This window comes from Sitodiplosis mosellana, unplaced genomic scaffold (genome assembly GCF_009176505.1).
Source record: "Sitodiplosis mosellana isolate CC-2019 unplaced genomic scaffold, AAFC_SMos_1.0 Smas_scaffold_6166, whole genome shotgun sequence".
NCBI classification, from domain to species: domain Eukaryota; kingdom Metazoa; phylum Arthropoda; class Insecta; order Diptera; family Cecidomyiidae; genus Sitodiplosis; species Sitodiplosis mosellana.
In genome coordinates this window covers 1,973,830-2,001,562 of record NW_022601407.1, presented here as the reverse complement: position 1 = coordinate 2,001,562, position 27,733 = coordinate 1,973,830, and the positions used below count along the sequence as shown (strand labels likewise).

The following is a 27,733-nucleotide window of genomic DNA, read 5'->3' as shown; positions in this document are numbered from 1 at the left end:
TTTTGACTAACAGGACATTTGCACAACGACAAGAGCACAATATTCGATTTTCAGCATTGCATGGTCAGTTTGGTGTCAGAATTCGTTGAGGCAAGTTGATTGTTGTATTGATGGTTCATTGATTGTTTCTCCAAAACAAATTGTTAATTTAGTCAGTGTTTGATCGAAAGTGCAATAATTCTAATCAATTTGTTCACCATTTTCATTTTCATTTTCATTAGATCAAATTTGGTGAGCATGAAGAGAAAGCGGGCCCAGAACGGGCGACCGAGATCGGTCAAACTATCGCTGAATTCGGTTCTCCGGGATCAATATCGCGCGAATTTTGTGGCACAAGTCAACAATTGGTGCCACACAGCCACCGTCATCACCGTTTTGGCGTCATTGTTGTTTCTCTTCGAGAACAACCGAGCATTCGATGAAGATAACCATGACTTCTTCAGAGGCAATGGATACGAATTGATCAAGGATTGCTTCAAGAACATTTTGAACGAGAACCGACACAAATTGCCGTTGGCCTTCCGCCAAATAATCGAAACAGCAGTGCCAAACTTCCGATGGCCACAACGTGAAGGCATGGGAAACGCATTCAATCAGCTCATTGATCAATACACCACCAATGTCAAGAACAACATCAAAACGTGGTGCTACACCCGTATCAAAACGTTTTTCGTGCTGCAACGGTATGAGCTCAATTTGCTTGGCCATAACATCAGCGACATCGATGTGATAAATGCCACCAAATCAGTTATGTTCAACAATATAGTACCAAGTGCGAATGTGGTGCGGCTGCTCGAGCAAGCGCGTATGATCGGAATACCAGTCGGTACGAAGTTATGTGATCTCGTCCGTGGTAGTTGGTTCCAGACAATACCGATATTCATCACCATTCAACGGCTAGTGTTCAACCACCATGAAAGATACGAGCTCTTGAATGATCTCTGGCGCCGATATTATCGGGATCGATTACACAACGCCATGCCATCCATTGCACGCCCACCGAAAATAAAAAACTTTCGTGTAATTCCGATTCATGATTTCAAGATGAAGCACATCAAGATCGATATTCATCTGTTCTATTCAATGGCATGCAAATTGGGTGCCATCAAGTTGGCAAAAGGACTGTTTGGCCAGCCGATTAACATCTCGAAAAAGGTCTACGACAGCAATCCATTTGTGTCCTGGGACACAATATTCAACATGGACAAGATTCAGAAAGTCGGCAATCGCAAGACATTTGACCACGCAATCGTGACGGATAGTGTGGCTGTTTCGTTGTGTTTCCTGAAGCCAGAATGCCCCTCACACGAATATTCGCACGAGCAAATCAACGAAATGTACGAAAATGGTGTTTTCCGCTTCGTGCTTGGCATGGACCCTGGTGTGCGAACCTGGAATGCCACAGTGCGAAAACATATCGCATCCGGTGTGGAAGTGAGTAACAATGATTTGTTTGTTTGTTTTGTCAGTCATTTCTTTTATATGCATATAATCATGATTCTTTGTTCTTATTTATTTCACACAGGAAAACATCACGATCGACGGTCCGAGATACCATTTTCGAGCGAAATATGGCAAACGAAAGCGCAAATCGGAAAAATGGCTACGATTGTTCACCGAATTGAAGCAACATGACCGAAATCAATATCCATTCTATCCATCGCCCAAGGGAGCCTCAAATTGGATGAGTTACATCGAACATCGTGTGAAAATGTTGCAGCCTGGAATGGAGGTTTACACAGCACGCAAATACATTCGCCTCAATCTCGATAAACATATCGAGGGGACCCGTGCAAGTGATACCATCGCTGCTTTTTTTACCAGAAAATTGCCATCGCTCATTTTCCTTGGTGCAGCTCAAATGGCTCCAAATTCGCCAATTGGTATTAAGAAACGGTTGCGGTGCCCTGGTACGGAGTACGGAAACTACTGAACAGCTTCAAGAAACTGCACAATTGTGTGGTGGTGATGGTTGACGAGTACAAAACATCGCAGACGTGTGCAAAGTGCTTTCGGCCATTTGATCGACGTACAAAAAAGGACCGCTACAAAGTCTGCCGTCAGTGCATTCCACATGCAGCAAACATCACGACTGACAAACACCTGAGCAGTGTGATCATCAGCAAGAAAAGCAACCGGTCGTATCAACGAGAGCGACGACATGTTGTTGCGGAATATGAACGATTGAATGTACATCCAGTGTATTCACATGGTTTAGTGCCGAAACTCAATGTATGGTTCAAAAACTGGCAGCTAAACACTGATAACACATGGAACGATTCACGTCATCCACATCAACAGAACACTGTTTGGCATCGGGATGAAGTCGCTGCCAAGTGCATATTGTACAAAGGTATGTATCATACATTGAAAAAAAAAGTGAAATATTCTGGCTAACAATTGTTGTTTGTGATTTCGGTTGTTTCAGGTCTTTGTATGATAAAGGGCTTGGATGTGCATCCGCAACTGTCGAGACAACATCATGCAGTAGCTGCAGCCGCGCAGAACAATGCCGAAGGCGACCAAGATGACAACGATAGCGACAGCGACGATGATTACGTTTACGTTCTCGACGACGTGTCCGATGAAGAATAGTTTTTAGTTGATGTAGGATTAAGTTTTCAAACAATAATAATTGTAACGTTTTGTTACTTTGCTGGGCTTTGAGTATTGTGGCCTTGTCCGAAGTACGGGGCTTAGTCGGATCATATAAAATACCTCGTAGGTGAGTATCACTATTCATTAGCATATTGAATATTGATTCATAATCGTTTTTATATCATTCTAATTGATTTGTTTTTAGTGTGCATATACCTCGGGCTAGTTACGCGCAGTGATTCTTCATAAAATCTCTTATGAACTACAAATACTTGAACCTTATCATAGAATCAGTAAGTTTTCTAGGCCTATAGTATATCGAACAATAAACCGATTCCAACTGATTTTGGATTTGCATTCCGTATTTAAAGCTAATCATAATCATCATATTCGTTCTCGATTTCATTTCAGAGCTTTTCACAGTTAAAATACAAAGAGTAAATGAAAAAAATTGTTCTTTTTACTTTTTGCCGTGCTTTTTCGAATCAGTTTGGCTTTTTGCAAACCAAACGCCACTTTACAAGTATTTCGAGCTTCTGCAGGTTCATTTATCAAAGAATACATTGAAATTAAACAATGACGTCTCCATTCATGTGCATATATGATCAAAAATGCCTGAAAATGTTTAGCATAGACAGCAACCTGCAGAAAAAAAATTGCCAACCACCTCCATCATTCAGTCTATGGAATCAATCATGATGGATTGAAATTTGACACACGCGAAAGCTTAACCACAAAAAGTGTTGAGAACATTAATGTATGTTACAGTTTGTTTACAAAAACCACATAATAAGCTTATCTTCTTGGCCAACTTACCATGGGTAGCTCCATAGAGGCTGCAATCTATTTCAAAATAATACTGCCGATAAACGAAAGATAAAAAAATCGTTTTTTTTCTTTGTTTCATTTTGTTTATTCAAATTTATTTGATTCAATCGCTTAAGTGGACATCGATTGCCGGAACAATCGCAGTATAATTGCTTTTCTTATGGCTGAATAGATTTTCATGTGGCTTTTATTTAGTCATTTGATTTGTTATTTATTTTCAATATCTAAGTCGGAAATTGTGTCACACAAATAATTTAAAATTGTTCAATATAGTTAGAAGATTGGCAAAGAATTCTTCCAATCTATATTTTAAAATAATTTAGTAGCAAAAAACAGTGTACGTTTGTGAAATGACCACTAAAACATTCATTACGTATGTACATCATTAAAATTTGTTTTTTTGTTGTTTAGTTTTGAATAGGTATTTGTGAAATACATGTTGAATGAAAAGATATTTCGCATTCTACTATTTACATTTGCAATTTTGTCAATCCCGTATTTGATCTAATCTAAATTGTTTTATTTGTTGGCAATAAGTAACAATCTAATAGTATGCTCATTTGTGGTGGCTTTTATGGTGCCATCATTGAAAATATTCTATTGTGGACTGAGAGCTGCTATATTCATCAAAGTATCGGACATAAGTAGCTGTTATTTTATGTAACACATTTAGAACACAACATTATAAGTTTGTCAGCAAATACGACCAAAAAAACATTGGACACAAAAGCAGCCCATTGAAATTGTTACACAGTGATGCCTAATATGTTCGCGTTTCGATTTTAAAGCCACAATTACAACATAGCAAAATATATATTCGGTTTTTGTGTGGTAATAACTGTTTCAAGCCTTACTTTTGCGTGCGACGCCTTTATGTCCTATTTGCGTTAACTAATCTTATAATTTTGTGAATTTATTATTATTAGCAATCTTCATATGTGCAATATTAACATTGACGATGGATTCTATTTGTATTCTTATTAAACTCATCAGAGTCATCTTGCGATAGATGATGTTTACCTTATTAAATCATATTGCAATTTTGATGTGGAACAATTTTATTTATGTTTATGTTAATGAATTGCTCATGAAACGCATACGGCCATTTGAAATTTGTTTCTTCAAAATTACGAAATATATGTGTATTTATCAAAATTAGAGGAATAAAAGTAATAAATCCTTTGATGAATAATGATCACAACATCTTCGTCCATATTTTATTTCGAATTTTATCGATATCAACCAGAAAATGGCACCAAAATTTTAACCAAGATTGACAGCATTCAGTCACACTCTTTTCTCTGTCGTTGATTTCAGAAAAAAAAAATGAAACGAAGCACAAAATATCAACTAAATACAAATACAGGATGATTTGGGAGACCGAAAGTCGTCGTTGCACCAAGGTTTCTCATACATTTGTCTGGAAACGATAGTTTAACGATTCGTAGACTTTAATTCATTTGTTGTAAACTTTGTTTACTATAAAAATTAAAGTTTCATAGTTGCAAGAGCGTACCAAGGATTTTGTCAAGGTAGGGGCAAAATCAAAGTTAGTTCAAAAACGAGGACATATTTTGTTTTTTTCTTTTCAATCGAAAAACCGGGAACATATTTTCATATTTTGGTTTTTTGAATAAAAAAACGGGCGTATTTTTCAAAATAATCAAATTTCATTGGAAAAAGCGAAGGAATTGTGGAATACATCCGATTTTTGATGCAAAAACGATATCTTTTACCAAAATATATTCAAAAAAATTTTTTCGATTCTTCTTCGGTAAACGTCCTCGTTTCTGCAACCAAAATCAATTTTTCAGAAAGTTATCTGGAAGTTTAAAAATACTAAATGTCCTCGTTTTTAATTCTTTTTTTTTCAAACTTGCGCTCACATATTAGAAATATCATATGGTTCGAACAAATGGTTTGATAATTTTGTTTGAGGAGCGACGAGAACAAAAAACGAGGACATTTTTGGTTTTTTTCTACGAAGGTACGGGCAACCGCCCCACTTGATCCCCCCTCTGGGCCCGCCCTTGCATAGTTGGGTATATTTGAAGAGTGAATTTAGAATCGTATCATCCAAACCTTATTCTAGTCGTTTAAAAATATTTAAAATTTAAATCACATTTTCAATTTATTGTTTATACTATATATTTCCACCATTAAATAGCTTTTCGATTTTTTTTTTCATGCATGATGCTCTTAATCGAAATTTAATTTTGAAATCATTGCTTTTCCATTGTAAACTGACTAAATTTCGTGTTAACACATATACAGAATAATTTTTAATCGCAACTGATTTTGTGCTGAATTACCAGAGAAGAATCTCGAAGAATAAACACTGAAAGTAACAAAGGTTGAAACGTGAAATTAAGTAGAGGTGCATAGAAAATTGTTTCATCAATACGAATATTCGCGAGTTCATTCGTTCATTAGAATTTCTAAGCGATTTTCTCTCTTTCTCTCTATATGGTGCTAAAAAGTCGAAACACATGACTATTCCCCTTAAAAACATATGTATGGAAAACCTGAACTGCGTTAGTTTCCAACAAATTTTTGCGTTAAAAGAATTCGAGCAATTCAGTGATAAAGTCTAGACGGATAATTATTTCCGTTATTTTGGTCAATAGAACGTGGATCGTCATTCGTGCTATGAATCGATTGCTTTTTATTCGGCACGATGAAATTGTTGTTAATTTGATTCAAATGATGTTGCTTGCGGTTCGAACCATGCGAACGATGATTGGATTGCATTGTTATTGCTTCAGTTTCGGTAGTGGCCACAATGTTCATGCTATTGTTTCGCAGCGATTGCAATGCAATTTCATCTGATTGATTGTGCCAGCGGTAACGATTTGTCGATGCTATGGTACTATTATTATTTATATTGCGATGCAAATGACCAGTGGTTTTTCTTAAATAATCTCTACTGCCATTTGCGTTCATCGTCGAATAGTGGACGTGCTGATTGGAATTGTTGTGTGTGTATTCGATTTCATCGTCATTGCCGTTGTTGTGCTGGTGGTGGTGTTGTTGTTGTTGTTGTTGTTGTTGCTGTGGCCCCGCATTCATAATACCGTACTCCTTCGCGTTGTTGACGTGATTATTCTTTCTTACGCGCGTTCGCGGTAGTGATGATTGCTTTGCTAACGATGCTGAAATACTTAATGGAATGTCTTCATTTTTGTACAATTTTTTATTTGGTACTGCTGCATCACAAATGGTCGGAGAAAGTGTTGCATGAATGTTTTTCGCCACGATCATGTTATTTTGTAGTAAATGATTTTGATTGAGTTGAATGAAAACGGCTGATCGGCTCGCTATATCATTCATATCTTGTGGTTGATTGTATGTTAGGCCACCTCGCATTGGAGGTGGAGAGGCTTCTAGCTAGAGTTCAGTAACCGGTATTGGTCTTATGCCTGGCTGATGGTATTGATGTGTATAATTCGATGTTGGCTGATGTAAGCTAAGCGTACAAGGTGCGTGCGAAAGATGCCGTGCACTGGCATGCATATAATCTTCATCGGAAAAGGTTTTCTGATATTCACGTTCCTTATTTCCTAGCGACGAATCTCCCCATCGACCTTTGAACACTTCACGCAGCTGACGTCGGCATCGGAAAAGAAGCAATAAAAGAATAGTGACTATTGCTACGGATGTAACAAGCAAAATGCCCAACATTGCTTGCTTTTTAGCGTCGTCACTATTACAGCCGATGACACTTAATGGCAACGTGCGAAGCGGCTGATCGCGCACATTCTCCGGCGAACTACATAGAACATTATCGATTGATGTTTGACTAGTATTCGATTGCGCATTTAGCAGTATTTGCAACCATAAAATATTGCAGTCGCACACGATTGGGTTGTCGGATATATCGAACGAGTTCAGTTCATCCCATTTCACTAAATTCTCTGGCATTGTGGCAAGCGCATTATCACGTAAATTTATGCTTTTCAAATGGAGAAGCCCACTAAAGGCTTTCGGTTGTATGTCAAACAGTGCTTTATTTGAAACAATAGATAGCGTTTCTAGGTTTGGACTTTCGGCAAATGCATCGTTCTCGATGGAACGAAGCTTGGGCGATCCACTTATATCTAAATGGCGTAAATTGGTAAAACCAGCAAATGCACCACTCGGTATAGTTTCGAAACTATTTTGTCCAAGCATCAATTCTTCGAGCCGATGGAAATGATTTAAAGCGGTTGTCGGTACTTGCAGCAATCGATTATCTGATATGTCCAGTTTACGCAAACTGCTTTCAAGACCACGGAATGTTTCGATCGATATGTTCGACAAACCAGCACCTTTCAAGTCAAGTGAACTAAGCCCACTCAATCTTTCAAATGCACCATTTTCGATTGTTGTGAACACGTTAATACCGATGTACAGTTCAGCAAGGGATGTAAGTGGTGTAAAGGCTTCGCTAGGTACCGTTGATAGCGAATTATCATTTAAATATAATACGCGTAAGCTTAATAGGCCGTTAAATGTTCGAGCGTCTATACGGTTGATACGGTTTTTGCTCAGATTCAATTCTTCCAGTTTTGGCAGTGTTGAAAAAACGTTTGCATTCAATTCATCTAGAAAATTATCGCCTAAATTTAATGACACCAATGACGATAAACCGATGAACGTTTCATTCGTAATTGCCCCGATTTTATTGTAATTTAAGTGTAGCTCCTTCAATTTTTTCTGGTAAAAGAACGTGCGCGGTGGGACATTGAATAGATGATTATAGCTCAAGTCTAGAAATACCAATTCCGAATAGAATTGCACTGACGAATCAATCGTTTTGATTTTATTCCTTTGTATAATTAGACGTTTTATCGACGGATTTAGCGCTATAGGGAGAACATCCAATTGACCTTCACCGCAGTTAACCATTAAATTCTGTTCATCACACTTGCAGCTACCGGGACAATTGGCCAACGCACCTACACTGACATTGTATATGGCAGAGAGAAGGAATGCAAGCTGAACCGCCGTTGACTTCATTTTTATCGAATTCAATTTATTGCCGTTTATCTGTAATGAAAAATTGAACAAAATTAACACGTTTGCAATCATTGTACAAAATATGATATGTTTACTTGTTTTTATGAAAATTGGAAAATTGTCAGATCGTCGGATCGTTTGGTTTTTATGTATGAGCAATTTTTTTTTAGTATTTTCGGCCAAATAGAAATGGACCGTCTAGAATAAATGACAGACTTTAGCGAATTGTTAAAAAAGGGACATCAATTCGTCGTACTTGAAGGATATATGGATATTCTTCATTGCAATATGGTTCAGAAGAGCAACATCGCAATATTCACGCGTTCCATCAACATGTCTATCGAATGCGTCTCCCTTTCAATAATATAAAAGGCTTCAATTGCCTTAATAAAGTTAAGCGACCTTTTTGCGTGCGACAGCATCGCTGTGCCACTCTTCTAAACTATATTTGAGTTTGCTGCATAAAATTTTGTATTCGCTAATCTAAAACACTGTCGCTGTATAAAAATATCGCGTTTATATTTAGCCAAAAGTTGAACTCACGAGAAAAAAAAAACAATAACAATGATTTTCAACGTCAAGTTCCAAACAAAATGCATACGAATTCATTCTATCAATTTTAATTCCAGATAAATTACTAGGAGGTATGCACGTTTCCAAAACAGAAAATCAAAGAAATCGATTTAGGTAACAAACAAAAATACAACGAAAGAAAAAAATTAACATAATTAATTATTGATTGTATGAATCTATTGTTGTGTATCGTATGAAAATGGCGTATCCGGCGTTCATACAGTACATCGGCATTGCATGCGCATGCATATGCAAACATATTTTGTACACCGTATGTGGATTAGCATTTTTGTAACATGAATTGTTCAATTTCGTCAGAGCAAATTTCCTACTGGATGCAAGCATATCAAACAATCACTATGTGCCAAAATACGTCAAATGCACATACAGTGCAACCATTCGATATTGCGCGCCATTGCGATGGTACCGATGCGAAGTAAACGTGTTGCACCAGTGCCTTTTTTCACTCCTCTGGCGCCCTTGTGCAAATTTTCTATGTGCGCCCCTAGAAATGATCTATTATTTCAATTTCTGGGCCTGCATTGTTCATTACACAGCTTTGTGTCAGGGTAGAAAAGTCTCTGAAGGTATTCGGGCGCTCATGTAGAATAGAAAAATTTTCAGCAAATTTTCATGATCAAGTGAGCAGAAAATTTGCTCCGGCGCTATGTGCAAACAATTGAAATATTGCGCGAGCGTCCAAAGAGCGCCACGAATAGGCCATTGTTGTGTGTTTTACTAAACGAACTTGTTCGTGGGCACCCGAATTGTTGCGCTCTTTGGACGCTAGCGCCCTCGTGCATTGCACGACCTCTTACATAGGAAAAAAAGGCCCTGTGTTCCACTCATCCCCGATTGGAAGCTCGCTCGTTGAGCTCCAAACGAAATAAATTGCAAATGCAAATTGTAGCAAAACATTGTTTGCCGAAATCAGCTTTTCGCCATTGTCATCTACAACAACATCGCTTCTTGTGGGCTTCAACACTCTCTGCAAAATGCGTTTGCTCTTGTTGCCTATGTCTATTAATCCATGTAACTTCTGTAATTAAATTCCGAAATGCTTAGTATGTATGTAGAGCTAGGCTCCTCGCCATACAATAGCTGAAACATGTGTGAAGCTTTGTTATTGCACCATTGCTAACTTGAATATACCTTTTTTTAAATTCACAAAGACCAAGAGTAGATATGCTGTTTAGATGCGGGGCGACATGCTGGCGTATGGAACGTTCTAAGCCTACGAATGCAAACCATCTTGATTATTACGGAAAATTTACAGACAAGCGTAATTTTTTTTTAGGTAAACAACTCGTAATCAATTAAGCTTACTTTGCTGTAGCTTTATGATGAACTTCAATAATTTGGATTCTGTTTGCCATGGCCTAATTATGCATAATCTTCTTTACATCTTTCGAATCTGCATTTTTTTTTCGTCGTGTGACGAAAAACGCGAACAAATTTAAGTTCGTCCAATCGAATTAGCTGATTATGAAACACGGGTTTCATGTTTAGACAACATTGCTGGGTAAATTTGGGCACTGTCGAGCTTTTTTGGAATGCCGTTCTTCAATTTAAAACAAACGAATCCAATATATGGCCACCAAATGCGCGTCCCTTGTAAAAATATTTGGACTGAGTAGCTAGTCGAATAATTTCGGACAATTTGGTTAGCTAAAATGATTATCTTAAACAAAATAGACGACCGTAGTTAGCTTTAAGTCACCTCATAGTTAATGGTCAGTCAAAATGACTTAGTCGTCTGGCCAAGAGTATAACTTAACGTGATTGCTTCTAAACAAAATGTTTGAATCCAATCAACTTAGCCGGTTTCAGTTGCTTTCCGCCATATACAACGAAGTGGCTGCTACTCATTTTACTTGGGTGCCTTTTGTGCCCTGCACACAGGATTACACCATATTAATACATATGTCGATGTTTATAAATGTCCATGATTCTCTTCAAGAATATTGTCCGTTGATTTCCAATCTCATTTTGGCATTATTTCGTGCCCATGAATAGCCACGAACTTTTTCTCATTCCAACTGTATACTTTAGTATAGTGCCATATTATTAGAGTTGCTTTATAAAAAAACTCATTTAGAGTTATAGATATTCTCCAGAAAACATCTAGGTCGTTCAAGACCTACTAACAACACAAGTGTAAGATCTCTCTTATAAATTTTGAGCATTCACGGCCTGGGGAGGTTGCTTCGTCTTTGATTTTTTACATGCGGACTGGAATACATTTCATTTTTCAAAAATATAGAGAAAAAAACTATTTGTTTTCATTTCGTTCAAGAGCTCATTTGTTCGATTTTGTTGCCACACCCTGTGAAATCAATGACATTTGACACTCATGTTTTAACCATAATGTGTTCGCGAAGATTTAGAGGTTTAGTTCCAGTTATTCACATTGCTGAACACTTGTCCTATTGACTACCGATTGAACAAAGCATCAGTGTATAATAATGAGAAAATAAAACATGTACTTTGGCTCCTGTAACGTTTATAGTGCGATACCCTGTATTTGAAATGCCATTTAAACTCAGCATCTTATTATTCTTCGAACTGAAATTGCCCGAGTTTGCAATTGACGTGCACAAATGCACTACCCTGAACAAACATTAGTATTTAAATATTGTTTTTGTCATCGATCGACTTGATTGTCGTTTGAATCTAAAAGCATTTGGTTTTCAATTGAAGTGCATCCGACAAACACAAAATTGGAAAAAGCAGCTTCACCGCCAACGGGATAGATGTGTCGATAGTGCCGAAGCGAAATTCAACGAAGAATGAATATAGGGACGTCGGGGAGTCAGCATGCCATAGATATGCCGTTTACAAAAGTAAGTTTAAGCATTTTCCACAAGAAAGCACTAAGAGGATGTTTGCCAGATTTCTGGCCATGACTTTTAAATTTACAAACATAATCACTGTTATCAAAAGTATTTTTAATCAATTGCAGCTTGTTTATTTTCCATTTCCTCCTTCGTTCTATGTGTTTAAAGATTATTGGACTATGAACCACTTCGAATGGTTGTCGAAGGATATTTTTTTATTGATTGAATCTTCGTAAATATCACATATTTGAATTCAGAATTTTAATTTCTACAATGCCATTACCTATTTATTATTCTTACTCAGTTGACTGCCACTTTTTCTTTATATTCGACGTTAAAATAAATATTTCGAAACGAAAATGCAAACACTATACGTCCTTTATCCCGAACTCACATTTCATTCTACATTGCAAACGAGCTAATGAACCATTGCAAAAGCACGTAAATTCACAAATCGTGTTCCAAATATCCGACAATACTGTAATGGGAAACCGACTAAATTGTTTTCCCAACAAAATGGCACAAACAAAAGTTATGGTAATAAAATTAAAACAAAAAAAAAAGATTCCTCTTGCGAGAGGCTTTCTCGACGTTGAAAATAGAGCACGTGAGCAGAATTTTTTTTCTCTTCTATTTATTCGATTCTTTTCAATAACCTTATTTACCCAGCAGTGAACTTTTGGCTTGGTTAATTCAATTTTCTCACACAAAACGTAGTTTCAACTTTGGGGAAAATCAAAAACACATTGAACAATCCGGAATTGAGCATCAACATTCGATTTTCAATGCTTTATTTTCATCGATTTCGATTTCGGTTTTAGCACAAGCTGCTCCTTGCTGCAGCTTACTTCTTTGGGATGGTGCTTGAATGGAATAAGGAAGCCCGAGTATAAATGAAAGAAAACTAAACAAAAAAAACACTTAATTTGTATTTGAGGACATTGCTGCCACCAATGTATGCATACACTAAAAGTCTTTTTTTTATTATTCCATTAAACTTTTCCCGCACATAATATACATCAGGTTTAATGGACTTGGCAATGTGAATGAAATAATATATTGAAAAATGTGGAACAGAAAAGAAATGAACGCCAAACAATTAAAACAGAAAATGGAAAAAACAGAATCCTGGCAAAGTGTTGAAATTTGCATGTGATGATTTCAAACGAATTTTCAACTGGAAAAACTAATAGAATAATCTATCTAAAATGGAGCCAAATGAAAATGGTAATTTTTGTGGAATCCACAATTCAAATCTGCAATATCAATAAAACTAGGTGGATACAACAATACAAATATTTTCAAAATGGGCCATTGGCTCCCGGGCTAGTTTGTTCACTTTGAATGCATGCACACGATTTGATCAAAATAAACGAATATATCTATCAGTTTGTGTCAAGAACATAAATCCGGATGAAAGCCGAACCAATGGGTGACGAAACTATATGTGACGGCAAGTGCTGATCAAATAATAACCGAAAGCTGACAAAATGAGAGAGTATTCTCGCCCCAGGAACAAATCGAGAGAGAGAGAGAGAGAGAGAGAGAAAGAAAAAACCATTTCAATTTATTCACTCCAATATGTGTTTGACCAGATGAATAGGCGATTTTGTTGCCGAAAAAAAAATCGTTTCGAAAGAGCGAACGCAGAAAATAACTTGTTTCCTGGCTAAATGTGAAATGGCACAATCGATATGAGTAACGATATTGACGGCGCATAAACGATTGTATGCCAAATCGCCTAGGAGTTTCGATAGGGCGCGTCAATTTCGACGACGACGACTACTACGACGATGATGATGATGATGAGATTTCGAAATTTATTTTTGTTGTACCGCCACTTCATAGATTGCATTGTACAAAATGCGAATTTCGGTCGCTATTGAGAAATATCGTTAAAAGCGGCTGAGAGTTCTTTTTTTTTCTCGATAAGGCGAATATACCCTGATCTCGGAATAGTCAAACGCCGGGAACGGAACGGAACGTGTGCGTCGAAACTCTCTCAAGTAGCTTTAAAAGTACACACATACACACTAACGCCCCACGATGAAAGAATAAGTTAAATAAAACAGGCAAAAACCTATTTATTCTCGGAATTTTCATTCCTTTCAATGCCATAAGTACGCTGTTATTCAGATTGCTTTGTGCTGTTCACAAATATAGACCAATATCGATGGCTATGAAGCATACACCCAGTGACTTTATTTAACAGCACTTCATTCCAACAGCGGTGAACATTGAACATAGAGACAACAGTATGGACTAACTGCCTCACACTCAAAGTTAGATATATTTGTATCAATGGATACAACAAACGACCAAGAAAAGATGTGTAAAAGAGAAGCGGGAGCAAAACCAACGGATAATATGGTTCATATCTGTTTGTATACTTTGAGATAAGCTAATGTTTAAGTCTATTAAATTGTGATTTTGCACTTTACACTACGTAGTACGTACAGATAGAAAAACTGCTTTTATCATTCAAACTTTTCGGATTTGCCCTTTTGTGATCTCATTTTTTGCTCCACCAGTTGCAATGTGGTTTTGAGCTTGGTGTAATTCAAATGATTTTTTTGCCATTTGAATTGTTTTGTCAGTAAGGGGCTTTGAATTTGATTGTTTGAAAGACATTATTTCGATCAGTGCCGACGAAAAGAAGATTCATTCCAATAGACACGGCTATATTATCACGAGATAATTTGACAACACTTCGTTTCTTCATGATTTTATTCAATATTGCACGGATTAGTTTAATTTTCAAACTGTTTATATCAACACATGTGGTTCTCGGTGAAACATATCAATTTTTAGTCTATCAAAAGCATAGGCATTTTAAACAGATTTAGATGGAATCATTTGCAACAGTACAGGTCAAGGGATTTAATACAGCTGTAACATTTTTCCAGAACCACTGTGAACATTCCGATGAAAAACATCAAACTTTTCGTTTTAATTCGCAAATTTGTATATGAACAATTGTAAAGTGAATTACCCTTCTCAAAAATTGATACAGCACACTCCCTCACAGGGATCGAAAACGGTTTGACGTTTCTCAAATAAACCGGTTTCGGAACGGTTTCACTGCTTCGCTCTCTGTTCATCGGAGCAAACCATATCAAGCGGAACGTTCTGAGAATGGTTTGCATGAGCAACGTTCAAGCGTGTTGTCACTGTGTTAGTATTGTATACTAATACACGTAAGCATAAACGTTTCTGTGTGCCGTACAAACCTTTTTTCAGAACGTTCCGAATGGTTTGGTTTGTTCACACACTCAAACCAAATATTCGGTTTGGTTTGGTTTCGATCCCTGCTCCCTCGTACAGGTAAAACTTTGATCAGCTCCAAGTCTCACACAATTTTCTTCTTGGAAATTGTATCGAATCTTTGTTGAATTCGTAAAACTCATAAGACAATTATTTTACTTCTTCATAAAATGATAATCTATATACACAGTAAACACAATGATTCTAGCAATGATGCGATTTGACACTTGACTTTGTTTTAGTATCATTTGCCCTAGAAAAAGTTCAAAAGTTCTATAATAAATACATGAAGCTTTGATTTGTGATTTAGTACATTTTGAACTTTTTCTAGTACAAATGGTACTTGAATGGATTTTAGTGCCAAATTTCATATTGCGGTTCTAAAAGTTAGAACCATCGTGTTTACTGTGTATTAATGCGCTAGCCCAAAAAGTTTTGGTATCATTTTAACCATTTCATACCCAACTGATTTTGATGCCAGTGGTACCATTTGAAAGGTCGCGAACAGTAGATGTGCAGAATGCCATTCAGAATTCACATATGTCAAGTTTGACATGAGTTTGAAGCATGTTAGAGAACACCTTCTTCCGGGTACCGGGTTTCCCAAAGTTTTTCGAATTTTTTGTTTTGAAAATAGCCAATTTTCATTGTATTATTTTTTCTTTGAGTGTGTTATTCTATTTGTGAGAAATCATTATGGGTTGTTTAAATTTTTTTAGATAATTTTAAAAATTCCTAAGTCACATATATGCAGATAATGCTTTGTGAATGTGGAAATGCGTGCAGAACCGGAACGAGAGCGACCCGCGCGCGAAGCGGGTCTGCATGTATGTGAATTAGGAATTTTTAAATTTGTCTAAATTTTTTTTAACCAACTTCATTAATTTCTTACAAATTGAATAACAAACTCAGAGAAAAAATAATGCAATGAAAATCTGCTATTTTCAAAACAAAAAATTCACTCACGGAATCAATAACACGTGCCATTCAAATTTTCAACCATTCCATCAATTTAAAAAGAAAGAAGTGTTTATTATTGGCCGATTCATCGGCCACTTGGCGACCCTAGTTTATTTTTAATGTGAAATTCACGATGAATTGAATTTTTCATCGTTGGCATTTTGTTAAGATTAATTCTGACAACACTTTATTTCTCTGTTGTGCTGTTACAATTCCGGATGAGAGTTATGCGAGTTGAATTTGTATGAAGCTGTGGTTGACTGTCGCATCAATGATCTAAAATAAAATTGAAATGCGGAATATGAGCGAAAGTGTCAGTTTTCCGCAAAAACTTGAACACTTCTATGTTTTCACTTGGTTGCCAATCCATGCGCAAGCACAACTGCAATCTATACGCACATTAATATCACGTATATTCACCAATTCTCACTTATAGTAGTTTGTTTCACATTCAAAGCTGAAGAAGGATAAAGTGGATGAACAAGGGGCAAAAAAGGTCGTCTAAAACTTTTTCGAGACATGAAAATGATAATGTTTGTTAAGTGAAACAGCTGTATCATTTTATATGTATAATCGCAAGAGAATTATACATACCAGTAAAACTTGTATTATAGTAAACTTGCGAACAGGAGGAGTTTCGACAATCTACCCCTTGCTGAATATATCAGATTCAGAAGGGGGTCTTTGCCATGCTAAGATTGCTCCACAGTACTTACTCTTCTGAATAGGATGGGCTATGTACGCCATTCACACTAAGATAAAATGGATTTGACCCCCTGAAAATGTATTTGTGCCCCCCATAAAATTTTGGCCGTTCGCATGTCTGGTTTCATATAAGCCACTCTATATAAACAATGAAGAAAAACAGTTTTACTAACAAAAGTCATCACCGCGACGATGCATAGAATGTGATTTCATCCGCTCGATTTCTCCAAATGTTTGCAAAATTCGTTACTTTTTACATTCACCAAAAACTGTGACCGAAGCGAAGCGCTCGTCTGCTATATGCGAAGGCTTTGTATTCTCGCTTTTTCAAAAAGGAAAAAAATGACGTTCGAGAAAATGTTCAATGAACATTGTTCATGGGTGAACATCTTTGGTGAATTTTTCATGCGTTTGAGCGAAAATAGAAATTGTCTAGATTCTTCTGAAAGTTTTTTTCTTTCTGTATTTGGTATGAAATTCCAGTGAAATCAGTAGAAACCTGTACTGTATCTATTTGCCAAATCGACGAAATTCATTATTCAAACGATTTTCGAATATAACTCAAAGCGACACAAAATATTCGATATTCTGGGGCATGTTTTGATTCATCTTCATGCGTATATATACCCTGTGATTTTGAAGATACCATACATATTTCCTTGGACAATTGTGCATTTTGTTTTGAAATACTAACGAACCAGCAAAGCCTAATTAAAATTAATGAAGCTCACGTCTGAAATAGTAGACATAGCGGAAGAAAAATGTGAATAAACCCCATGATCGAATATGTCTACCCAAATGCTGATGCTCTTAACTCTTCGCGTATTTGGATTTTGAGCTATAACAGAACGCTTACAACTGTTTGAAAAGTTTATTTCCTTCTTTCTGTACTTTGCATACCCTCCTCCTTTTCTCCTTATAAAATATAGTAAATATTTAAACACATAAACGCTGGAAACTCACGAAAATGATTCAGTGTTTCTGGATTTTCACAGAAAGCAGTTTTGTTCTTCATTTTGGCGAGAACATCATTGTTAAGAAACAATTGCGAAGCATTTGGGAAAATGAACACAAATCATTCCAGAGAAATAATGGCAAAACGAAAATAAATATCATTGTTCCTAATGTGTCCGACATTCATGTGCAATACACAAATTTTGAATATCATTTCACATTTATCGTATGGAAAGTCTTTGATATTCGTTTGGTCATTGAAACAATCATAACATTTGAGTTGCATATTGCAAAACAAGCAAAAGATAATTGGTAAAATGATAGGCAGAACACGAAATATAAAAGTTTCCTATTCACAAGTTTGCACAGTGTACATATATTCAATATACTGTAGTAAAAGAAAAAAATACTCCGAATTTCAAGATTAACACCAAATCAATGTGCTTCCGATACACGTGAGCATAATTTTCTGGGCAAAAATAATTTTCGTAGCGAGTAATTGCACATAATTGTGATGTCTTCTATTCATTGCTTTCAAAATCAACGTGTGTATGGTTTGCGCTCTATTCATTTTATCGCCTTCCATTTGCGGCATATTCATTTAGTCGTTCAGTGTATCTTACGAATTAAAACACATCGCAGCAACGAAGTGGTCAAGTTAATAGTAATTTGTGTGCCTTTTTCTGTTTAATCGCCGATAGATGTTTGTTATACATGTACAAAAAACAACAATACCGTTTTTTTTCTCAACTACTTTGTTCGTGGAATACTTTCCACGTGGACTGTGCGTGTGGTTCAAAAGAAATGATGTAAACGTAAAATGCGATTAGCAATTATGTTTCGACCATTTGAAGTCGTCTTGAATACATGCAATAAATGAAGTTCAACGCATCGAATACGTAATCAAAAGTTATCGTAGCACTTTCACATTTAACTGTCGATACGTGAGTTGTTAGTGCTGGGATACGATGTATGGTATATGTATATACTGTATATTTGAGTGTGGCTGAGAATAAGAGTGAGTTTAGGCGAAATGAAAAGAAAAATAGAAAAGAAGTCTCTTCAGCAAAATTATAGACCTTAATATGCTCTAAAACTTAGCAGAAGAAACCTATTATCCCATTCTAGAAGCATTACAAATTATTCAAATGGACAGTTTTGGTTGAACTCACTTAGATGGCGGTGATACACAAAATCGTTTGATAATTCCAATTTGAATGGCAGTATTCTCAGTGCACTAGCAATATAACATGGTATAATACAAATATCAATTTCCTTAATGGAATCCAAGTTAAAGGAATTACACAGGAACGCATCGCATCCAACTACGAAAAGGGAAATAGTTTGCTATGCAACTGTTGAAATTCATTTCATACGACAAGCTATTCAGATAATCTGAACGTTGTTCAAACCAGAAAATACGATTTGAAATCATTATCAATGGATAATTGTAATGGCAAACACATTACAACTACTTTTGACGCAATTTAATTATAATTTTTCCTTTCTTTCTTTTATTGTTATGAAAGCAGAGATAATAAAATCCGATATTAGCACTTCAATTTTCACAAAATTGAGATAACGATAAATAAAAGATATGGCATCTCATGTAAAACCATTTCACGCGATTAAATTAAACAAAAAATCTCAAAAGTCCCATAAAAAGCAGAAAAATAAGTTACTGAACGACTAAGTTGCGGTTCAGCTCATTTTTTGCTTCGATAAAACCACTACAACTATCAGATATGCAATCGAAGCTATTTATTTTCACAATCATCATCTTCTTTTTTTTAAATACCATCTGCAAACTGGTATTCCATAATGATTTGCATGTGTTTTTATTTATGATTTGTTTGCTTTTCAACCCGGTCGGGACGGGGATCAAAGATAAATAAGCAGAAAATGACCGCGCCAGAAAAATGAAAAAAAGAAATATGTTACTTATGAGCTGGTATTCATTATCGTAACACTATATGCATTCTGCTGTTTAAGCAGAAAATAGCTATTGCATTCGAAGCAATGTTTTTGCATTGACTTAGGGCGATGTCCGGTTTATTTCACCTTTGATAGCTGCAAGTCTTTAAAAAATAAAAGAAAAATAGGAAACCTGCAAAGTGCTACCGATTTACTGTTAATATGCTTACGACCAAGGAATATGGTCCGTTGCATGTAGAGTTAATTTGTTAGCTATTTCGAACCATTATTGCAATACGAAGAAACTACAAACAATTATGGACTTTTTATCCATCTGAATTACATGAAATCAAATCGATGTTTTGTTAGTAAATGTTTGGTCATCAATTTAAGCAGTTTCATCTCGATTAGAATAGAGGTACATATATTCATTATTTAATTTCATATCAAATATCAAAAATATGCCAAGTAAGTTTTCCAAGTTAATTTGAGTCGCTTGACGCATGAAACATGATGTAATATCGGGAGTGTGAATGAATCACGTATGTTTATTTAAACAATCTTCAGTCGATGTTTTCCTGTATGGATTTTATAAACGAATGGACAATAAAAAAAATAAAATAAAATAAAAAACGTTTAATGCAAAACATGCGCGCAAAAAGTAAAGCAAAATATCGATGGAGTGAACAATTTGCATGAGAAGTGGCATCGCCGAGCTAGCACATAAATCGTGCAAAATAAACACATCGCAATCAGTCTTGGAAATGGAAATTTAAATGCTAACGAATGATGAAAATCGAATTGCCAACAGCTATGTGAGACGATATAAATAAACAACAGCTAGAAATGTGAAATGCTCAGATTTTCTGGAATTCCATTCGAACTACATTGCTCATCATTGTTTATTATTGATCGCCTTTATTCTTGGTGCGCAAATCAAAATCATTGACACGTTTGGACATTTTTTCCACTTTTAATGACAAAATTGGGTTTTTATTCTACTTTTTTTTTTGTGGTGAAACATTGCTGAGTGGAACTCAAGAACTTTGTGGAATCAACTATAAACATTGTTTGTTAGAAAATTTATCGTTGATATCATTGTCCATATGTGTGAACGCGTACACCATATTTTCTATTCGATTGTACGTAACACAAGAGGCATTATCAGAATTTATTGCATTTTCTTTCTTTCTTTTTTTTTGATGAAAATTCGAAAATTGAATGCCTGAAATCACATTTCTCCACCGATTTGATCCTATTATTTATTCATTTTTTCCTCGTACATACGTAAACATAAACGAAGGGTTTATTAAAGTATAACAGTTATTTGATTGCACTTTTGGTTTTGCATCCACTCAAAGAATATTGATATTGAAATTGAATTTTTCTCAAAGTGACTCGAACTCACCCAATGATAGACGGTGAATTCAATTTTCTTTTATTAATAATTAAACAGCATTTTATAGCATTGCTTCAGTTGCTTCGTTCTTTTATACAGTACTTTTTTTTCTCTCACACAGTCCGGTCAAATGAAATTCAATGCAAGACGATAAGTATTGAAAAAATTTGAAAAATTAAATTTGTTTTCGACATAGTTGAAGTACTCAATAAATATAACGAATGAATGAAATGGTATAGAAAAAGTGATATTTTATTTAAATTGAGTCTGCATGAGGTTTTGAGGTTTTTACTTTTGAAATAAATATTGATTCAATGGTCATTTCGTTTCTCATTCGAAAATATGTCGTAGCATTTGCTGGACGAAATTTCATATTTTCATAAAGAACATTTCTGATTGGTGAAATCTTGCCAATTAAAATTAATGACAAGGCTTTGAATGAAGTTTTGCAGAATTGAAATGTGCAGGTGCATTTTCAATCGGCGTTTTTTTTCACAAAGAAAACAGCCGTTCAGTGTGGAAAAGCTCTCTGAGTTCCATCACATGGAATGATACGTGTGACGGCATATTTTCACACGGAACTTCGTTCCCAGTGCACTGAGCACTTGCTATATATAGAGCGAACGTATCCGAATATTAGAAACCACACGTTATTACATGTAGCTAGTGCTTGGCGCACTGGGAACGAAGTTCCGTGTGAAAATATGCCGTCACACGTATCATTCCATGTGATGGAACTCAGAGAGAGGTATATCAATTCTAGTAAATTGTATAAATCCTCGCTCAAGATTGTCAAAACGATAGATATGAAGTGCAAAATTGACCACTAATTTTATAATAAATCATACTTTTTTCGATTTATTGAAAGAACAAAACCAATAAACTCTGTACAAGTAAATTTTCATCTAACCAGTGAATGCACATGGTCTACACCAAGGTTTACACATCACATTTTACTAAAAGGGAAAATAAATAAGGTTGAAAAAGTGACAGTGATGATTGTCCTCTCAGTGTGTGTGTGTGTGTGTGCTACGACTGAATGACGTGACAACATGGCAGAGTGTAAAAAATGCTGTGTGAATGAATTTGATACTGAGCGTGCAATGATAAAACACTGTTGAACCAATAACCGCAATGTAGCACATCCCATACAGTGCAAAAATTGATATGCGGTTCGGATAAGAGACTGCTTGATATCGATACATAATGTGAATTGTTCAAATGATAAGTGCACAGCAGGAGATGGCTGCTATTTTACCAAAGATTCGAGTTATAGGTTTTCACAACTGTGTAATTTTCAAATACGGATAAAGATGCTGGGGGAGCATTTGGTTCAAAAGAGAAAGTTCACGTGCAGGTTGATTGAAACGCGCAAACGGTTGATGGCGTACACTGTACATTGTACATGTTACCTAATAAGTGATTATGCCAACACAATGAAATGTGGTTTTGTTTCGTGTTCGCTTCATAGGTGTCACATTCAGTAGTCTAGGTGCGGTTTGTGGCCATAAATTTCGGTTTAATTTTTAAGCTTGTTTCAATGTGGAGAATCAAATGAAGGACCATATTTTTTCGCCTGTATATTTCTATGTGATGTGAATATTTCAGAGAGTGGAAATATCGAGGGGCAAATCACTCTTTTTGCAATTACTTCCCAAAAGTTGCAATTACTCTTTTTTTCAGCAATTACCTCAAAATTTACAATTACTTTTCATATACAAGTAATTGCAACCCACCAGTAATTGTTGAAAAATGGAGTAATTGCAACTTTTGGGAAGTAATTGCAAAAAGAGTGATTTGCCCCTCGGGAAATATACTTGGAATATACATGAAATTCAATACCTAAATATAGCAACAGTATAACAATGAATTCATTAATTTACTAATGTTTTTGGATTTTAATTAATATTTTAATATACTTTTAGTTTATTTCAGAATGTACATTGGGCCAAATAAAAATCTGTGACACAGCTAAGCTGGCTGAGCTCAACGGCTATTTGGTCATATGCACACGAACAAAAGAAAAACAGTTTTTCTACGCACATACAAAAGCTTTTATGTTGCTGTGTGTATGTATCCAAATATTCACTGAGTTTAGCCAGCTGAGTTTAGCCAGCTAAGTCCAACTACAGATTTTAATTCAACCCAACGTATACACTCTGGATTAATTTTATATAATCAAGAAAAAAGACAAAATGTTAGTTATTTCACAAGATCATTTCACCGCTAATTGATACCGCGTGTGAGAGATAGCCCAAGCAGTAAATCAGACCGAATTTAAGTCGATTCTAAGTAAATTATCGGAAATCGACGAAAATTCGACCAAGTTTGCTGTTAGAAAGCAAGTGAATCCCGTGTTTCTATAGAACCATGTGACAGAAATATGCGCGTTGACCTGCAAAGAAATGCTGATTTTGGAATTTCAATTGACTTAAAGTCTACACAAATGACATTTTGAACAAAAACTGTACATGCTGTAGAAATGTGAAATAAAAAGAATGGTTGGAATTTGTAATATTAATCGCAATTTTTTTTTCGTTTAAGAAAACGGAATTCCATAAAACGTACAAATGGTACCAAATTTGAAGTAAAACATTACAAAAAATAGCATATCTTTTTATAATGAAAGGAAATCTTTATATTTGAATATGAATTGATGTTCAGATGCATAAATCGAATTGAAATTAGTGTTTTATATTGATATTTGTGAACTGAAAAGTATTTACTAATATCCTAGACAAGTGCTGTTCTTTGCTCAGGATAAATTTTTGACATTTTTCAAATTGGGCCGAAAGGATTTTTGGTCGTTATGCCTCACTAGATCGCACTAAATTAGGCCATTTACCACCATTTATCCGGATCGATAGGTGGGATAAATATCCCATAGGTGGGATAAATTGGCTCTCTTATGTGGAACATTTATCCGAGGATAAATTTTTGAAAAAGAGTTCCAATTTATCCTACCTATGGGGGCCATTGATCCGGATAAATGGTGGCAAATGCTCTAATTTTGTACGATTTAGCGAGCCATAACGACCGAGAATCATTTCGGTCCAATTTGGAAAATTTCGAAATTTCATCCTCGGATAAATCTTCCACATAAGAGAGCCAATTTATCCTACCTATGGGGGCTATCAATCCGGATAAATGGTGGTAAATGGCCCAATTTGGTGCTGAGCAAAAAACTACACTTGTCTTGGATATAAGTAAATTATAATGTTTTTTTTTGTTATATTTATCGATCACATTTCCTTGTAATTTTGATGAATGAAAAGAATTAACGGAACCAAAGAAGCAAGCAAGGCAACTAATTGAATGCATAGGAATATTTGTCAAATGCGAAATTCAGCTTAGCCTAAACGTTTCCCAGGTGCTTGTATTGAATCTTGATTTTAAATTAGTTAAATTCCATAATTCACAACTATTCAGTGTACATTCAATCAGCATGTATGTTTAAACCAGACCGGTGTACAGTGAAGGGATAATCAGGCCGGGTAACCCTTCCGTCAATTTGATTTCTTCGTCCTTTCCTCGGTCATCAAATTTGAAAGACGTTTGTTGAGTCTTAAATTTTTTTAACCTCCACCCACAGGATCGGATCGTACACCGGTTTGGATAAAAAATCAGTAAAAAATATGAGTACTGCAGTTACATGTATATAAGCGTTGAATACGCCCAAATTCAATTCATGCCAAATTATTTACAAATAGGAATAAGCATAATATTTTGGTGAACACTCACATTTCATCGTCCGTGGTTTGAATAAGTGAGAAGTAATTGTTCGTTGAAAAAGTGACTCGAAGGAATTAAATCAATTCATCAGCAATTCATCGCGAATTACATTACTTCCATATTTGGATTTAGTATCGGTCTATTGATTTTTGCGTTTCATATCAAAATTGTTCACTCAGTTAATAATATTTACCAAAATGATTCCGGAACATAATTTCGTGTTTACTGTTGCTATTGGAATGTATTGAATTTTATTTGAAAGATGAAAGATAAAATGAATTTATCGAAACAATTGATTCTGGATATTTTGTTGACAAAAATAGAACGATAGTGTATTTCACAAATACCATTTGTGGAGATCAAATAGATTCATTCGTATTTAATATATAGTTTATAGTACGCTCCTGTGGGTAATGTGCTTGTGCATACTGCATACAGCACAGCTACATTGTCAACATTTTGAACATTTTAATGTGGATATTACTGGTAATATGCGAATATCCGTGAATCTCGCATAATACCGGTAATTGCAAAATGGAGATGAGGAAATTTTCTAACAGTGTGTCAATTTATTACAAAATTTATAACGCATTAAAACCAAAAGGTTTAATAATTATTCAGATTATAATCTGAAGACGGATGGTCCCATGTAAAACGCGAGATTTAACATTTCATGAGCATAAGCCAATGCATATAAAAGACAGTATAAATCATTCACAGAAAAGTAAATTGATAAATTGGAACAATTTATTGGATATTTCATTCCGATTAATCAATATTCCGCAATGTATTCTGAAAGTAATGAATCGATCTCGTTCAATCTTCCGATTTGATAGTGCGAATGAAATTTTCTCGAAATTTAATGTTTGTGAATCGAGCCCATGATAGGAGTATGTTTAACATACAGTAATACAGACAGTCTGTATTATTTACTAGGAGAATTTTCAAATATTTATGGAATTTTTTGCTATTAAAAATGATATGCAATGTATAAATGTTCAATTTTCTAGGTCATAATCATGAAAATGAGTTTTGAATCCGAATAAGCAGTGCAATCGAGTGAAATCATCGAAAATTTTCCAATATTCAATATTCAATATTTTTGGCTAGAGCTTAACACCTCGTTGATGTACATGCCGATATGAATTGAATTCTGGTGAATGAACAACAAATCAATCTCTCCCAGCTGCTCAAAATTCTATGGGCTATATGTGTGAACGATTCACACTGCACACTGTCTGATTGGATTCGTATGATTCAGTCCCTCACCGGCCTCACCAAAACAGTTTATCAGCAATAATTATAATTTATTTGAGACTCTGAGAATGAAAATGGCAATACAGGAATAAACATTCTGAAGCGCATCAAGAAAAAAAAATTCGCAAAAGTGAATCATGAGTTCTGAATACGCAAAAGTGAACCATGAACCTCCTATGCTGCCCATGTAAATTCATGTTTCACTTTTGCATATTCAGAACTCATGATTCATTTTTGCGATTTTTTTTTCTTGATGCGTTTCAGAATGTTTATTCCTGTATTGCCATTTTCATTCTCACAGCCTCATTTGAAATGCCATATTTGTAGAATGCTTTAGTTTTTTTTTACTCACATTTATTGGGTTTATTTTGGATGTCCAACACTTTAGCTCTCGAAATGCAGCGTAAATCAATATATCTCAACGATTATCTTGATTTCGTAAATCTCTTATGAGCTACGCATCGATGTCCATATGTCAATATTCCCATAACCATTCAGTTGGCGTTTTTATTTTTGTCGACAGTCTAGCCGAATAGTGTTGTAACTCATCAACACTAAAATGGTAATGATCAATTTTGTTATCACACTGAAAGAAATGAACACAAAAATTCTATTAATGAAATTACTGAATTTTCTATTAAATGCATTAGTTCTAGTTTGATATTGGTTATGTGTGTACGTGTTGAATGATTGATAGAGAAACAATGTCACATTTAGAATGGTCTATATTGAGAGGAATATGAGATTTTTTGGTCTCCACTTTCTTTATCCGATTAGATATCAAAATTAAGTGAATTTATCCAAAATGCAGTCGCAGCAAACAACGAATTTTAAGTAGGTAAATTTTTTATTTTCAGGTCAAATTCGTTGAGAGATCGACTAAAAATCAATTTGGGATTGGTTGAAGACAAAAAAAACACCACTAACGAATCATAGAAAATTAAAAGATATCACAGTATCATGAAAGTCATTTTACCCATCATCACACCTTAATGCATTTGAAACAACACAATTTCATGTAAATGACGCAACTCATTGATGGAATCAGTGAATCGTTTTGTTTGAACACCTTGAAAACATTTCACACGATGGATACCATCTTATATACTTTTATGAAGCAACGATTGGGCCTTTTGAACTGTAACCAAAAAAATGTTGCGGTTCTTACGCGACTGTTTTTTTTTTCAATGGGATCTATTTTCACAGCATTAGCATTTTTTGAATCGATTCTGGTACAGCAATCAATCTACATATATGTACAATGTCCATTATACAATTGGATGCTGCATAGTTTTATCGCTACACGCATAAAACAAAAGTCATTCGTCAAATCAATATGAGTTTGATTCCAACAAAACAGTTGTATAGTAAAGAAAAAAAAATTAGACTGGGACTATAGTCTATAGAAATTGATTACTTTTAGCAACCATTATTGTCGTAGAGATTCAAAAATACCTTAATAAATATTCGCTTAAATTCCCCCTTTTTTCACATACAGTCATGGACTAAATTGAGCGTACGACTGCCAGAAAAATGTATCGCGGACTATTTCATGAACCTAATTTATTTTTTTCAATCAATTCTTTGCACTGTTTGTTGCGTAATTATGTGAACTAATAGTAACCGAGAGAATTTTGAATTTTTTTTTTTGGATTTTGTGATTTTTTTTGAAAAATGTAGATGAATGTCATTTTTGTGCTGGACAAAATTGAGC

General features: G+C 35.3%; 2 protein-coding genes across 6 annotated transcripts in view; one reads left to right on the top strand and one right to left on the bottom strand.

Annotated features, from left to right (window-relative positions):
• The first annotated feature begins 1,091 nt into the window (after window positions 1–1,091).
• Window positions 1,092–2,729, top strand: LOC129574989 (uncharacterized). Its single transcript, XM_055457726.1, has 3 exons — window positions 1,092–1,434; window positions 1,526–2,353; window positions 2,429–2,729. The coding sequence occupies exons 2-3, from the start codon at window positions 1,969–1,971 to the stop codon at window positions 2,593–2,595; spliced, it is 552 nt and encodes a 183-aa protein (XP_055313701.1). The 5' UTR covers window positions 1,092–1,434; window positions 1,526–1,968; the 3' UTR covers window positions 2,596–2,729.
• Window positions 2,730–3,486: 757 nt separating this feature from the next.
• Window positions 3,487–27,733, bottom strand: part of LOC129574973 (leucine-rich repeat and immunoglobulin-like domain-containing nogo receptor-interacting protein 2) — a 48,151-nt gene continuing 23,904 nt past the window's right edge. For all 5 annotated transcript variants that reach the window (XM_055457702.1, XM_055457705.1, XM_055457703.1 and 2 more), the window contains 2 exons: window positions 26,372–26,605; window positions 3,487–8,454 (listed from right to left, as the gene is read on the bottom strand). In XM_055457702.1, the coding sequence (XP_055313677.1) occupies window positions 6,814–8,424 (1,611 nt within the window). In that variant the 5' untranslated portion in view covers window positions 8,425–8,454; window positions 26,372–26,605 and the 3' untranslated portion in view covers window positions 3,487–6,813. The remainder of the gene's footprint in view (window positions 8,455–26,371; window positions 26,606–27,733) is intronic.

What these genes read in the sequence shown, in the direction of transcription:
- LOC129574989 (XM_055457726.1), top strand. Translation starts at nt 1,969, where the DNA reads ATGGTTGACGAGTACAAAACATCGCAGACGTGTGCAAAGTGCTTTCGG. An exon ending in CAAGTGCATATTGTACAAAG is followed by an intron (nt 2,354 to 2,428) that starts GTATGTATCATA and finishes CGGTTGTTTCAG; the next exon opens with GTCTTTGTATGATAAAGGGC.